The 14,164-nt window shown below is 31.3% G+C and overlaps 1 protein-coding gene, 1 non-coding gene and 1 pseudogene across 2 annotated transcripts in view; 1 reads left to right on the top strand and 2 right to left on the bottom strand.

The window, feature by feature from the left end:
- Window positions 1–9,729, bottom strand: part of LOC136980182 (ATPase WRNIP1-like) — a 34,321-nt gene extending 24,592 nt beyond the window's left edge. The window contains exons 1-5 of the mRNA XM_067276237.1: window positions 9,395–9,729; window positions 6,548–6,739; window positions 3,874–4,068; window positions 1,146–1,369; window positions 857–1,059 (exon numbers count right to left, since the gene is read on the bottom strand). Coding sequence (XP_067132338.1) covers window positions 857–1,059; window positions 1,146–1,369; window positions 3,874–4,068; window positions 6,548–6,739; window positions 9,395–9,661 — 1,081 coding nt within the window. The 5' untranslated portion in view covers window positions 9,662–9,729. The remainder of the gene's footprint in view (window positions 1–856; window positions 1,060–1,145; window positions 1,370–3,873; window positions 4,069–6,547; window positions 6,740–9,394) is intronic.
- Window positions 9,730–10,171: 442 nt separating this feature from the next.
- Window positions 10,172–10,290, bottom strand: LOC136980244 (5S ribosomal RNA). Its single transcript, XR_010881520.1, has one exon. It is a non-coding gene; the product is annotated as a 5S ribosomal RNA (ribosomal RNA).
- A 1,565-nt stretch (window positions 10,291–11,855) lies between these two features.
- On the top strand, window positions 11,856–13,191 carry LOC136980124 (glucose-fructose oxidoreductase domain-containing protein 2 pseudogene; annotated as a pseudogene).
- The last annotated feature ends 973 nt before the right edge of the window (window positions 13,192–14,164 follow it).

Below are 14,164 nucleotides of genomic sequence, written 5' to 3'. Positions count from 1 at the left end.
GAGTCAGAAAAGAAATAAGGGAACCTTCAAACTAGTTGCAACTTCACAAACCTTTCTTTTCATGACACAATCTAATGTTGCATTTCCATTTTGGTGCTTCAGTACTGACAAAATACAAATTCATTTTGCAACTTCTTGAATAAAGTCAGTCAGCATGTAAGAGACTTTTATCTTAGAAAAAAAGAATTGCAGTTTCTTCGTCTTTTGACAATTGCCGTATTGTGAAATCTATTTGCACTCAAAAATGAGAAAATGAAAGTTCAAAAAGAACTACTACCATTAACATCACAGACAAAATTAAAGTATCAAAGCTTGTTTTGCATTCATACTCCCGACAAACTTAATTTACATGTCCACAAGACGTCAAACAACGCAACAAAATTACCACATAAATACGTAGAACAGTTTAGGAAATCAACAGGAATTTAATTTTTTGTTTTAATTTTAGCTGAATTTAAGACTTTTTTAAATCAAATTTTAAAAAATTTCATATTTTAAGTATAATTTAAACATAGACATGATATTAAACGTTGCAATAAACTCAATGCAAAAATATACAAATAATTTTAGAAATTTAACATGTATCAACAATTATTGGTTTTCCCAATCCATTTTTTTTTTATTTTTAATCAAGTTTTACTAAAAAAGTGTTTTTTTAAAATCGAATTGTCTTTAATTACCCTTCAACCTTTGTGTTATGTGAATAAGGAGACAGAATCGCACGTCAGATTACAGTTACTACTGGTCTCCCGTTAACAGAAAAGTATCTTTAAAAATATTAAAAGAAAACTTTTAACCAATTCTAAATAAAATAATATAAAACACTGAATATAATGGAACTCAAATATATACATGCCTGTGCGATCATATAATAAATGTAGTCTTTTTAAACCCTTAGTAATGTGTTCAGTTTTTAGAATACAAACTCTATCTTCTGTTTGATTTTCTTCAGCTGAATTTAAAGACTGTATAGCTATTTCCAAACAGTTTAATGCAAAACGAGCATCGCCATCACAAAGTTCTGATAAATTTTTTATAGCAGATTTTTCTATAAACTTTCTATTAAAAAATAAAATTCAATTTTACTAAAAGATAATAAACAACATAAAGTTCAGACAATTAAAATTTTTTCATTTATAATTTACCCTTTGGCAATTTCATCCAAGCTATTTATGTTTTCAATTATTTTGAAATTTATTTTGTCTGCTGCTCTCTTTAATATTTCTTGAATGCGTTGCACTCCTAATTTTTCCAAAATTACTACTCGGCAACGAGAAAGAAGGGCCGAATTCAAAGAAAATGACGGATTTTCTGTCGTAGCTCCGAGTAATACTATAGTACCATTTTCAACAAATGGTAAGAAAGTATCCTACAGAATAAACCAATAAATTATTACTAAAGATATATGAAATTATTATAAATAGTAAATAGTATATAACAGGAGATAAATTTTAAATATTCATTTAATTAAAATTTGAATTTGTATTTCGGAATATTTTTATCCAAACTACCATTGTGGCATTCCATTACGTATTCTACTGAAAGAAAATCATTAAAAATGTCCAAAAACATTTTCGTTATTAAATTTTTGCTGTTTATTCAAGGTTATTTGAGTGTGTTTAATTAAAAAAATATCTTCAAATAACAAAATAAACAATTTACTGGATAAATCTTTTGATGTCTCAACTTCTGATAATCTTTTTGCAACATAAATATCAATCCATAGTATATTATTATTATGTAGTAGTCCTACATAATACAACTAAAACAAAAACTATATTTTGAATAAAGACAGACAACAAAGAATCATAAATTTGTCCATTATAAGATCATACATTCAAAGAAAAGTTTCTCTCCCAGTCCTGAACAGGAAACTATCTTCCCCAGGTTGGACAAGCCACTAATGCAAACCAAAAACCACAGATGGTTCACATATTGTCTAGTAATACATAATCCCTCAGAACTTAGCAATTTTCTTGATACAGATAGTCTTCTCACAACTTAAAATTTGTTATTGTAAATAAAAAATAAATTTAAAGCTAGTTTATTATATGATCTACATAATCTAACTTTAATACATATTTTATTACTTAAGATACTCATATTCTTACTGGAATTTCATTAAGTTAAAACACTTCACACCTTTTTAAACCAACTATTTATTATTTTTTTCTAATGTTTTTGGATGTACTTAATGACCATCTTTGGGCATCTTTACAGATGCCTTTAAAAATTGTTGGTGTAAAAAGGTCTGGAGTGTTTTTAAATTATTTAAGACATCCCAGATATGTTCTTTATGATATAAATTTTATCTATCAAAAAACAACAAAAATATGAAGGTCATTCTAAAAGTAAAGAACGTTTGTTTCTCTAGATATTTTTATTTAAGATAATGAAACAAAACTTATTTTACAACACATGATACCTCATATGATACCTTAGTTATTTTTCTATGTAGTCGCTATACAAATTTAAACATCTGTCATAGTGTATCACCAACTTTTCTATGCTTCTGCACACCGTTACTGCCTAGTTCTTGAACCAGTCATTAACGGCCTCTTTTGGTTCGTTGTCACTTCCATAGTGATTTCCAGCCAAAAAATCCTTCAATTTTGGGAAAAGACGGTAATCACTCGGAGCCGAGTCCAGGCTGTTCAAAGGAGGATGTTCAAAAACTTCTCACTTAAACTGCTGAAGCAAGTTCTTCATCAACGCAGCAGCATGCAAACACGTGTTATTCTGAAGTAGCACAATGCCTCCGGACAAGAATCCCCGCTGTTTGTTTTGAATGGTACGGTGTAGTTAGTGGAAATTTACGACAGATAAACCACGGTTATCTGTACGTAAATTTCAATAGGGTAGACTTTTTTTGCATTCAAAAAACACATTACACTATGAACCTCGCACTTGACAGAATCTTTAATTTTGTCACACATTTCAAAGTTACATTATAAACAGTAAACAATCATTGCGACTCGCTGTTAGCGTCAGACTGGTGCAAAAAAATGGGAAGATCCATGCATGATGCTGCAGTGGGAGATGGTGAGAGAACTGCGTGGCTTGTCAGATCAAAACATTCTTTTCTTTTAGAATTACCCTCATATTACAGAAAACACTCACTTACCTAAAATATTGTAGGTGAGTGTTTTTTAAACTGGTGATATAGAATTAAAATGTTTGTAATGGACTTAAATTATATTAATTTAGGCCTGTTTATAATGTAACCCTCTAGTACTGTGAGTGTGGATGGAAATAAATCTTGAAAAGGTATGTCTTAAATCGCATATTGTAATTAATGTCAATTTCTCTGAGAATTTGTTCTATAACAGATATCTATATATTTTTATGTACAGCTGATGAGGGTCTTATGTACCTAAATGCATACCAGCAATAAAGTTTCGTTCTGATGGTAGAAGTGTCATTTTAGTGTTATCAGTAGCAGTGTGATAAGTCTCTGTTATCTATTATATAGTATTTGAGATATTAGTTTCGATTTTTTTTTTGAATTTTATGTATCTAGCTAACTAAAGCATACAGAAATATATAAATTAATTCTTAAAACATTTATTATTATTTCAGATATCTATTTTAAACAAATTTTAAAAGTACCCAATGAATTTAGATACCCTATTAAAAAGAGAATTTTGTAAAACATTAATGTAGTAAATTTTAAACAAGTAAATAACTATATTAAGAATGGTTCTGAATTTGTTTTACAGTTTATTTGAGAAAGAAAGTAAATAGTTGAATAATACTTTTATTAAATTTAAAAATTTAATAAATATTTGATAAAATATCAACAATTTCGATGTTTTTCTATAAAACGAAACTAAAACTTTAATATAAAACATTAAATTACAGTAAAGTTTATACCTGTTGAAGTTTATTAAAGCGATGAATTTCATCAATAAAAAGTATTGTCTTCTTCTTAAACATTCTTTGAGCTGATTTTGCTGCTTCAATAGCATCTTTCACATCTTTAACACCTGAAGAAGCAGCAGATAATTTGACAAATCTACTTTTACTATATTCTTGACTTCTTTTTGCAATTATATGGGCTAAAGTTGTCTATAAAGATAGCATTAATTAATATACTGAACTTTATTCATTTTTATTCAATATATAAACAAATAATTTTAAACATCTGTATGAAAGAATGTGTAGTTCATAAAATTTAATATTAAATAATCAAATATAGTATATTACATACATAACTACATAGATTAAACAACAAAAGTTAAGATCCAAGATCTGGATGCAATTGAACTTTTACCACACCTGCCTGAAGTCCTGAGCTCGTATCATCAAATTATTACCTTTTCTGGTCAACAGCACATTTTTTACATGGACAATGTTTCCAAAATCTGGAGCAAGTTGTGATTGCAGTGCAAGAATGTTTCACATCAAAAAATAAAGAATGGTGTAAGAAGAAATACAAGAATTGGCTGAAAGAAGGATTCATAGATAACAATGGTCTGTATTTTAAACAGTAGAATTAGCTTATGCAATTTTTATAATAAATAAATTTTTTTAACAAAATTGCTAATTTATAGGATATCCTCTGTATTTATTAGTCATATTAATTTCACTTCTTCCCATAAATACAGTAGGCGACTAACTGAAAAAGATACGAACATCCTTGGTTCAAAATTTCTATATGATCTCTATTGGAATATATACTATAGTATAAAAAGAAATAAGTATAATACCAACTTAAAATAAGGTCAAATGACCTCCAAAATCTGGTTGCTAATCACTTCTTGGTTGTCCAATCAAGATGAGGACATACATGCAATCTATGTTATTTGTTCATACATAATTTATGATATCTTTTAAAATATGTAATTACTTCTTATATGTGTGTCCAATAAAACTTGTTTATTATGATTCTGTAAAAAATATTTTGTTCATGTATTAGAAACCTGACCAATAGAAGGTTTCATCAAATCCCCACAAAACATATACCAGTATAAAGAGCCCTTGTTGCCATATACCCTGGGCAGTAGATGTATTGTAAGATTGACCCTTATAAATCTTCCCTAGAATAGTGCTCCCTTTTGTAGACCACTGGTCTAAAAATGCTATGGATATGGCATTCACTTAAACCAGTGGTACTCAACTTGGTCCCTACTGCCTACTAGTGTGCAATTCAAGCTTTCATGGTAGGCGATAGGGGTTTTGTCCAATGCTGAAACTTCTTTCTGTTATAACCATGTATCTATGACTCACTGGCAGAGATGGTTGCACTGCACTCTAGTGTGCATGATGAGGGCGGGGCGTAATAGTGGCCATCATCCGAGTTGAATCCGTTTCATGGTGGGGCCAGCATTTCCAGATTTAACTTCTTTGCAGTTGTGCTAAATTAAGTTACTATGGAACCAGTGGTTAATTATAAAATTTTACTACCAACAAAGATACAAAAGTGGGAAGTAGGTATAAAAAGATTACTTAAACAGACTGCTCTACTACCTAGTGTTCTGTTAATAGGAGACTTACTAATGTAAAATATGGGAAAAAACTATCTTAAGTGGACTGTTCTCTTATCCAATGCTCTGTTAAGTGGACTTGAATGTAACAGATTATGAACAAATACATCAAAAACTTTTATATTGTTTAATAAACTAACTTACCATATACAACCTCTCCTGAAGTGATCATAAATATATTAAGTTTACCAACCTTAATAAAAAGTGTCTTATATTTTAATCACCTCTTTTCCTTAAATATTATTCATGTAATAGTTTAATTCTTTATTTTTTTCTCACACTTAGAATACCATTCTTTTATACCTACAACAAACCACGTATCTAACAATTATAGGGATTAAACTTTTCTCAACATTGCTTCTTCTGTAGAATTGCTGCTTCTGTTCATCTTTTAAGACTGTTTATAGTGTATTTAAATAAATTCAAAACCATTTGTAAAAACATCAAATTTGATAACTTTCTATTAACATTGTATTTAGTTTTTTTTTTTTTAATATTTGTTCCTTTTTTATTAAGGACTGTTATATTTTATTTCAGGAGGAGGATATCTTTGCCTTTTGGCATTGCCAATATATTTTTAAAATATAATAAAATTTTATTAAACATAAGTGTTTAAATAAATAAATTACAGTAGAGCATCGATTATCCGAATGTCAACCAACCGAAACGTCAATTAACCGAAAGCTTTCCAGTCGGCAAATTTAAATTTCCGCTAGTGCTGAGGCACTGCAATATTTGGCTATGTCTTGGGCTACTCCAATATTATTTGTGTTGGTGTGCGTGTTTTAGCTGGCAGCACTGGTGCAACCATGAGAGGGTACTTAAGGACATGCCAGGATTTGAACGAATTTCAACATGGGATAGGTTAATATATTTTTTCGTACCTAATCGGTTATCCGAAAAATCAATTTTCCGAACAATCCCGGTTCCCCAATTGATTCAGATAATCGATGCTCTACTGTATTCAAACACCAAACTAATATTTAAATCGTACAATTACATTCTTAAACATTTTGCTTCTATTAAATAATGTATTATTAAACTAGAAAAAAGTGACATACTTTACCACAGCCTGGTGGACCCCAAAATATCATTGAAGGAATTTCGTTTTTTTCAATTAATTTTCTTAATATACATTCTTCACCAAGAACATGTTCCTGTCCTCTATATTCATTTAATGAATTTGGTCTCATTTGATCAGCAAGTGGTGCAAAAACTTTTGAAGGTGTTTTATCTTCAATAGTATGCGAAGTCTAAAATACAACAGGATTACTAAAAAACTATTTTAATAACTATATAAAAGACAACATATAAATAATGAATAAGAAAAATAAAGTTACTATTCAAAATCAATAAAATATATTTACCTAATATATAAATATATAATGTTATAATATACTTCAGTTAAACATCATAAATATATTCTTTATGATGCCAAATATAGAATAAGAATAAAACAAACTGTCTATTGGCATTAAAATTCTTTAAGTGCAGAATATTTAATTAATTAAAAAACAATACTTTCAACATTTCAAAGTGTCATCTTCAGGATGAACATATACATTCGAATTATGATTTTTAAAAAGTACACTAAAATTAACATTTTTTAAAATTGTAATTCACATGGTATATACTCAACCTAAGAACGACATTTTGAAATGTCAAAAGTACTCAAATTTAATTAAATATTCCGCAAATAAACAACTTTAATGCTGACAGACAGTTTGCTTTATTCTTATTCAGTTGGACAGTATTTATTTAAAGAAAACCATCTTAATGAAATGAAAACATTTGTTATATGTATTTTTTATTAGACTATATTAAGACTAGTTAATAATTGAAAACAAAGCAATTTGGCTAGAGTACATTTAACCTAATTGTTGTTTTCAATTAACCCAATAAAAATTCAGCAGATCATTTGGATATTACAAATACATTAGGTTATATGTGTTATTATATGTGTGTTTCTCCTTAGATCTACAGAGTTAGTTTAGTTTACACGTCTAAATGCTATTCATGGAAGTGAATAAATATCAGGAAAATACTATGTGGATTAACATATCTGAGATCTTAAGCACCAACTAATTTTGGAATCACTTTAATTATGAGACCATCTGTATTTATAATTATTTCTATTTTGAGTCCCTTAAACTTAAGATTTAAATAAACATTTATTTTGTTTATAGGGAAATGTCTTGTTTTAAATAAAAGAAAGACATCCTGAAATATTTCAACATATTTTTTTTATTGCTGTCAAAATTTATTTAAATGATCTACATTGTGCTTAACAGATTAAATACTGTGACAGGCAACTCCATAGGAATAAATTAAAACCAAACAATTACCAGATTTAAATCAAGCTACTTTACTACTACTATTAAATCTACTACTACAGCTTGATTTATTTCTGGTAATAGTTTGGTTTCATTATAAAATATTGGGCTTTGAGACGTTTATATAAAAAATAAATTAAGTAAAGGCTAAAAGATGCAAAAGGTCATTGAGAAACCATCCAGGAATCGTTAAAAACAAACCTGACATTGGACTCAGGAGTTTGAAAACGTTTGTTTTTGTTTGTTTCGTCATCCACACACCATAATTGGTTCAGTATACGTCAGTAAGATCATTGTGCATTTAAACAGAAAACAAAACTGAATATTCAGTTTTGTTCTCCACTTGATTATTTTTAAGTTTAAGGATCTGAAGATGAGATGAATTTTGTCTTAAAAAACTTTTAATCAAAGTAAGTAATGACTCTTTGCACCTTGAAGTATTTATTTATTTATTTTTCCTGAAACTTAATATTTCCATATGTATCTAAAATTTTATCACAATTTTCAATAAATATATTTTGATTTGATCAATACTAAGGTGACTTTATCCTGGACTTTTCGAGACAGCTCCAAAAATGGAAATTTTGTTCTAATTTTGTTTGATTTAAATTTCAACTTTCTGCATTTACCAAACATTAGCATCAAATCCTGTAATACATTGTTCTGAAAAATATTATATATTATGCAGCAAAACTCCTTTTAAGAGCCTGTCAAATCCATTTTTGCATATATTATTAATTAAATACAAAAGTTTAGAATTTATTTTTAGTCCAAAACATAATTTTTCAGATTCATTCAATATAATCTGTATTTATACTATAAATAGAGTATACGTCTCCCAAAAAATATACATATGCTTTATGACCCCAAATCATACATTTTTGTTTTATTTCCTAGCAAAACAAGTTAAATAATTTTAATATTGTATATTTATAATTGTAATTTTGGAGAAATTGTCACATTCAATAAATCTTTGAGATATACATTATCATTTCAAATATCCAAATTCCTTTCTCAGGCAATTCATTTGCTATTAATAATTTAGCCTTAATAGTCTGATAAAGGAATCCAGCTGACATTTGAAGTAATTATCAGGCAGGTTGTATTTATTACATACATAGATATCATTTCAAGGTTAATGTTACCTATGGTAGCGAACATGGTGGCTCGTCTCTGAAACAGTGGGGACACATGTTCTAACCTAACCTAACTATTCTAATAATTTGGTTGGCAATAATTATGGTATTTTATTAAAATAGGTTAGAATGTGCGTCTCCACTGTTTCAGAGACGAGCCACCATGTTCGCTACCATAAGTAACATTAACCCATTTCAAGTTTTCAAATTGTTCATTATTGATATTCTTGATTACTGTATGTTAAAAAGAATCCTGTTGAGATTCTGGCATACATTTTTTTTCCAATTGCTTGCCTTAACTCTAAATATTGAAGGTTTCCTATTGAAAATCTTTCAATTTAAGATGATCTCAACGTATATTTACATTTTGAAATACCGTATAGAAATATAATATATAAATGTCATTTTAATCTATACACATTTATCACGTTTAACTTACTTTAGGACTAGGTAAAAAATTTTTTGGTTTCTTTTCAAAATCAAAAAATGATTTCTGACATAAATTTCCATTTTCCGAAACAGATTTTGTTAAATTATTAACTAAATTCGACTTAAGCTTTTTCGTTTCTAAGAAGTTAGAAGTTTCTCCGCTCGATCGTTTCGAAGCGTTGTGTGAAGATTCCGTTTCCTCTAAACATTTATCTAAATGAGAGTTAATGACATCATTTTTAAACTTGAGAGAGCAGACTGGACATTCAACATCCATTGTATAATATTAACGACGAGAGAAAATTTTTTAAAATACCATATAAAACATAAACTACGCTCACTTGGCGCAAATCAGCTGTTATACACGTGACACAAAAAAGTGTTGCCAAACAGAAATTTAAATCTTTTAAATCTTTACTAAAATAAAATATGAAAAATAAAATTCGGTATTGATTACTTCATATATATTTTATACATTATTTTTTGATACACAAAATTATTAATATATAAAAATTTAAAGGACGGAATTACTTTTATAAATCATGCTTTTTTTTTTTTAACTCTTTCCGCCCTGTGGGCACTAAGAGGGCCTCTTTTAGTAGGTCCATTATGGGTTCGGCCAGGCCCACAATGGGGCGACCGGGTGGTGAGGGACGGGGCCCGACATATCCGAACGGACCACCCTCCGAAAAATTCCTGGGGATTTCTCGACCCGTTCGGATTCGAACCCGGGTCCCCCAGAGCAGTAGGCTGTCACCTTGACCGCTCGGCCATCCGGCCAAAATAGTGACAGCAGCACCCGGTATTCCCAGGTCGTCTCCGTCCCAAGTACTGACCGGGCCCGACGCTGCTTGACTTCGGTGATCGGACGAGAACCGGTATTTTCAGCGTGGTATGGCCGCTGTCTATAAAGCATGCTAACTAGAATCACTTTATAACATTCAATTTATAAATAACAAATGTTATTTTTGGAAGCCATTGTGGGTGTACTATAGATTACCACCTATGGAATTTCAGGACTTTGATTATATATTTGAACTCAGGGGACCGAGACGAGTTCAACGGTACCCTATTTTTGGACCGGAGACGAAAAATAAAAAAGTTACCATACTTTTTTAATGCTCTCATGAAGACGGCACCATAGTTGCTAGTACTGCCATCTTGCGAAAAAGTCTGCAAACCATGACGTCGGACTACGGAGAGAGCGACGCGACTCCCGATCATCGCGCGATCGCCATTTCGGTTAATGTTACTTATGGCAGCGAACATGGCGGCCGTTCCCACTGTTCGTGCTCCCGACTGACCTCCCAGAGGGGAGCCGCCGGCAGGCCGCCATGTGCTAAACGTCACTAGTTATTGATTCACGGTAGTTTTTGAACAAAGTATAAAAATAAGGGGGAAATGTCTACTAAAGGCAATTTTAACGGCAAGCGACGCGACTCCCGATCGCGATAGCGAGGCCGACTTAGCGGAGAGAGCGACGCGACTCCCTATCATCGCGCGATCGCTGGAAAAAAGTATGATGACTTTATTATATTTCGTCTCCGGTCCAAAAGTAGGGTATCGTTGAACTCGTCTCGGTCCCCTGAGTTCAGATATATACCCAAACATTCGAAATTCTATAGGTGGTAATCTATAGTATTTCCAGTTTAATATTCTAATAAGACAGCCGGATGGCCGAGCGGTAAAGGTGGCAGCCTACCGCTCTGGGGGACCCGGGATCGAATCCGAACGGGTCGAATAATCCCCAGGAATTTTTCGGGGGGTGGTCCGTTCGGATATGTCGGGCCCCGTCCCTCACCACCCGGTCGCCCCAGACGGCCGGATGGCCGAGCGGTAAAGGTGGCAGCCTACCGCTCTGGGGGACCCGGGATCGAATCCGAACGGGTCGAATAATCCCAGGAATTTTTTCGGGGGGGTGGTCCGTTCGGATATGTCGGGCCCGTCCCTCACCACCCGGTCGCCCCATTGTGGGCCTGACCGAACCCATAATGGGCCTACTAAAAGAGGCCCTCTTAGTGCCCACAGGGCGGAAAGAGTTAAAAAAAAAAAAAAAAAAAACCCGGTCCGCCCCATTGTGGGCCTGGCCGAACCCATAATGGGCCTACTAAAAAGAGGCCCTCTTAGTGCCTACAGGGCGGAAAGAGTTAAAAAAAAAAATTCTAATAAAATATATAATAAGTAAAATAATGCTCTTCACTTTAAATTAGTAATGACATGCTTCTATACGTCATACTTTCTTTTAACGCCATTACTTCCTCTGACATTGCATTTGGACCGATTAATCTCTTTAAATAAATGTACTTTAATTACGATTTCTCGAAACACATTTATTTCAACTTTATCTGTGAGTAAATAACCGATATATATTACATGTTAATTCGTTCATATTTTTTAAATTATTAAATTGCATCAAATTTAATTTACGAGTTTCGCTTAGTTCCAATTTAGGCCGATGTGAGGCACTATATTTCCTGTTCCGTATGTAACCGTGGTGGAACGTGTATTTTGTTGGTGTGATTGTTTCTCTTATCGAAATTGATTACGTTCGATCGTAAATATGCTTCCCGGAATTGGAATTATAGGCACAAACTCTTTTGTCAAATTGTTAATTCCAGTGTTACAGAATCAAGGATTTCCAGTAAACGGAATTTGGAGCCAGACTGAACCAGTGGCAGAGGAATATGCGAAAAGTTTTAATATACCTCATTTTTCGGATAAATTAGAAGATATTTTACTTTGTAAAGATATAAAATTGATTTTCATTGCGTGTCCACCGCATTTGCATTCTCAAGTTGCGATACAAGCATTGGGTATCGGCAAACACGTTGTCTGTGATATTCCCCTAAGTTTAAACTCGTACCACGTGACCAAAATGATAGAAGCTTCTCAGTACTATCCGTCACTCGTTTCTGTCCTTTTCTATACTCTAAGGTACTTGCCAGCTTTTATTCAAATGAGAAAAGCAATACACGATGACTTTATAGGTGAAGTGACAATTTGTGAAGTCAGAATATACTGTCATAGATTATTCCACGATCGATACGACTGGATGTGTGAAAGAACTATGGGAGGAGGCCTTTTAACTAAAATCGGTAGTCATATTATAGATATTCTGGCATATCTGACCGGCAAAAAAGCTTACAAAGTACACGGCATAATGCACACGTATTCGAAAAATGTCGAATTTGCGCAGAACGTACCCGGTAAAAATATAACCAGCGACGACTTTTGCACGTTTCAGATGGAACTCGATCGAAATGCCTTTGCTACGGTTAATCTAAATAGCAACTTTCCGGGTAAATTTATTCAAGAAATCTTAATATGTGGCACGAAAGGGCACCTAGTAGTTCGTGGAAGCGATTTGTACGGGCAAAATACTAGTCTTACTAGCGAAAAATTAATGTACGTAGACGGCGACGAGTCTAATCGGATGTACAAGGAATCCTGTAAGGAACTTGTAATTCCCGAAAACTACGAATCTCAGAAAGATGTAATTCCTAAATTATTTTTTAAAAGTTTAATCCGAATGATTTCTGCATTAAAAGAGAGTTTTTCTACAGAAAATGACAAATTCACTAAAGACGATATAGCGGCCACATTTGAAGATGGCCTGTACGTACAGATGGCGGTCGAGGCAATTAAACAGTCCGCTCAAACCAGAGATTGGGTTAAAATTGAATATCTGGGAAGGAACTTATACGTGAAAAGAAATGTTTCGGAATAAATATTTTTGCTTAATTACTTTTTGCCAAATTTGCACAGTTATTTGCTTAAAATTACATTTGCAAACTACTAAACAAATATTTGTAAAATATATTAAATATTTTTTCAAATGTTATATTTTTTAAATTTAAAACATTAAATTATTATTAACAACAAAAGTTATAAGTAGGGAAGTTTCATATATTTTCTGCATTGTGAAATGCCTTCAATATTTTAATAAAATGCCTTTTCTATGTGTAAAAACACAAATATGTATATATAATCTTGAACAGCTATCTTTAATTTAATAGAAATAAACGATTTTCTTCTAATTTAGAATTTTCAATTGTTAGCCCTAATTCTAAACTAAAAGAGAAAAATAATTTATTTCAGTCTTATATTTGTTGTTTACTGTGCAATTTATATAAGAATTTAATAATAAGCCCATACAAAATGTTTTTAAAAACATGCTTGTATAATTGTACTGTTCTTTTTTTGTAAATTATCAATATATACAGTTAAGATTTATAAAATTTGTGAATATGTTACATTCTTTTACATGAAATGTGATTATAAAGTGTTTTGTGTGTTTATTTTAAAGATATTTTATGAATGTATTTGTTAAATTTAAAACTTTTGAAATACTCCTGTAATAATTTATTTAAAACAATTAAAAGTCTCTTTTATAATTAGCTTATATTTAAAAAATGTTTTTAATTGCATTCATAATAAGTTACCTGTTATTTTTTAGACTGATTTCTAATGGTTCAAGTGCAGTTATTGATACTATATATAGAAAACAAATTATCATTATTATAATCATCCAATATAAGCAGTACATTGTGTTTTTGCTTCACTTGATTATTAAGAAAACTCAGTTTATATGAGTATAAAAGTATCTTTGTTATAAATGAGTTCACTTTACGCAATTTTGAAATACCAAAATAATCCTGAATTAAGTCATCTTGTATCTATATCTACAATTCGAGCACCACACCTGTAGTAGTTTATTGTCTCCGCCATTTTCTCAATTTCAAAATTCAAACCATAAATGATAATTTTGGTATCTTAAATG

This window comes from Centruroides vittatus, unplaced genomic scaffold (assembly GCF_030686945.1).
Source record: "Centruroides vittatus isolate TY-2023 unplaced genomic scaffold, ASM3068694v2 contig_680, whole genome shotgun sequence".
Classification (NCBI taxonomy): domain Eukaryota; kingdom Metazoa; phylum Arthropoda; class Arachnida; order Scorpiones; family Buthidae; genus Centruroides; species Centruroides vittatus.
The sequence above is the reverse complement of the archived record's forward strand: the minus strand, read 5'-3'. Positions and strand labels throughout refer to the sequence as shown.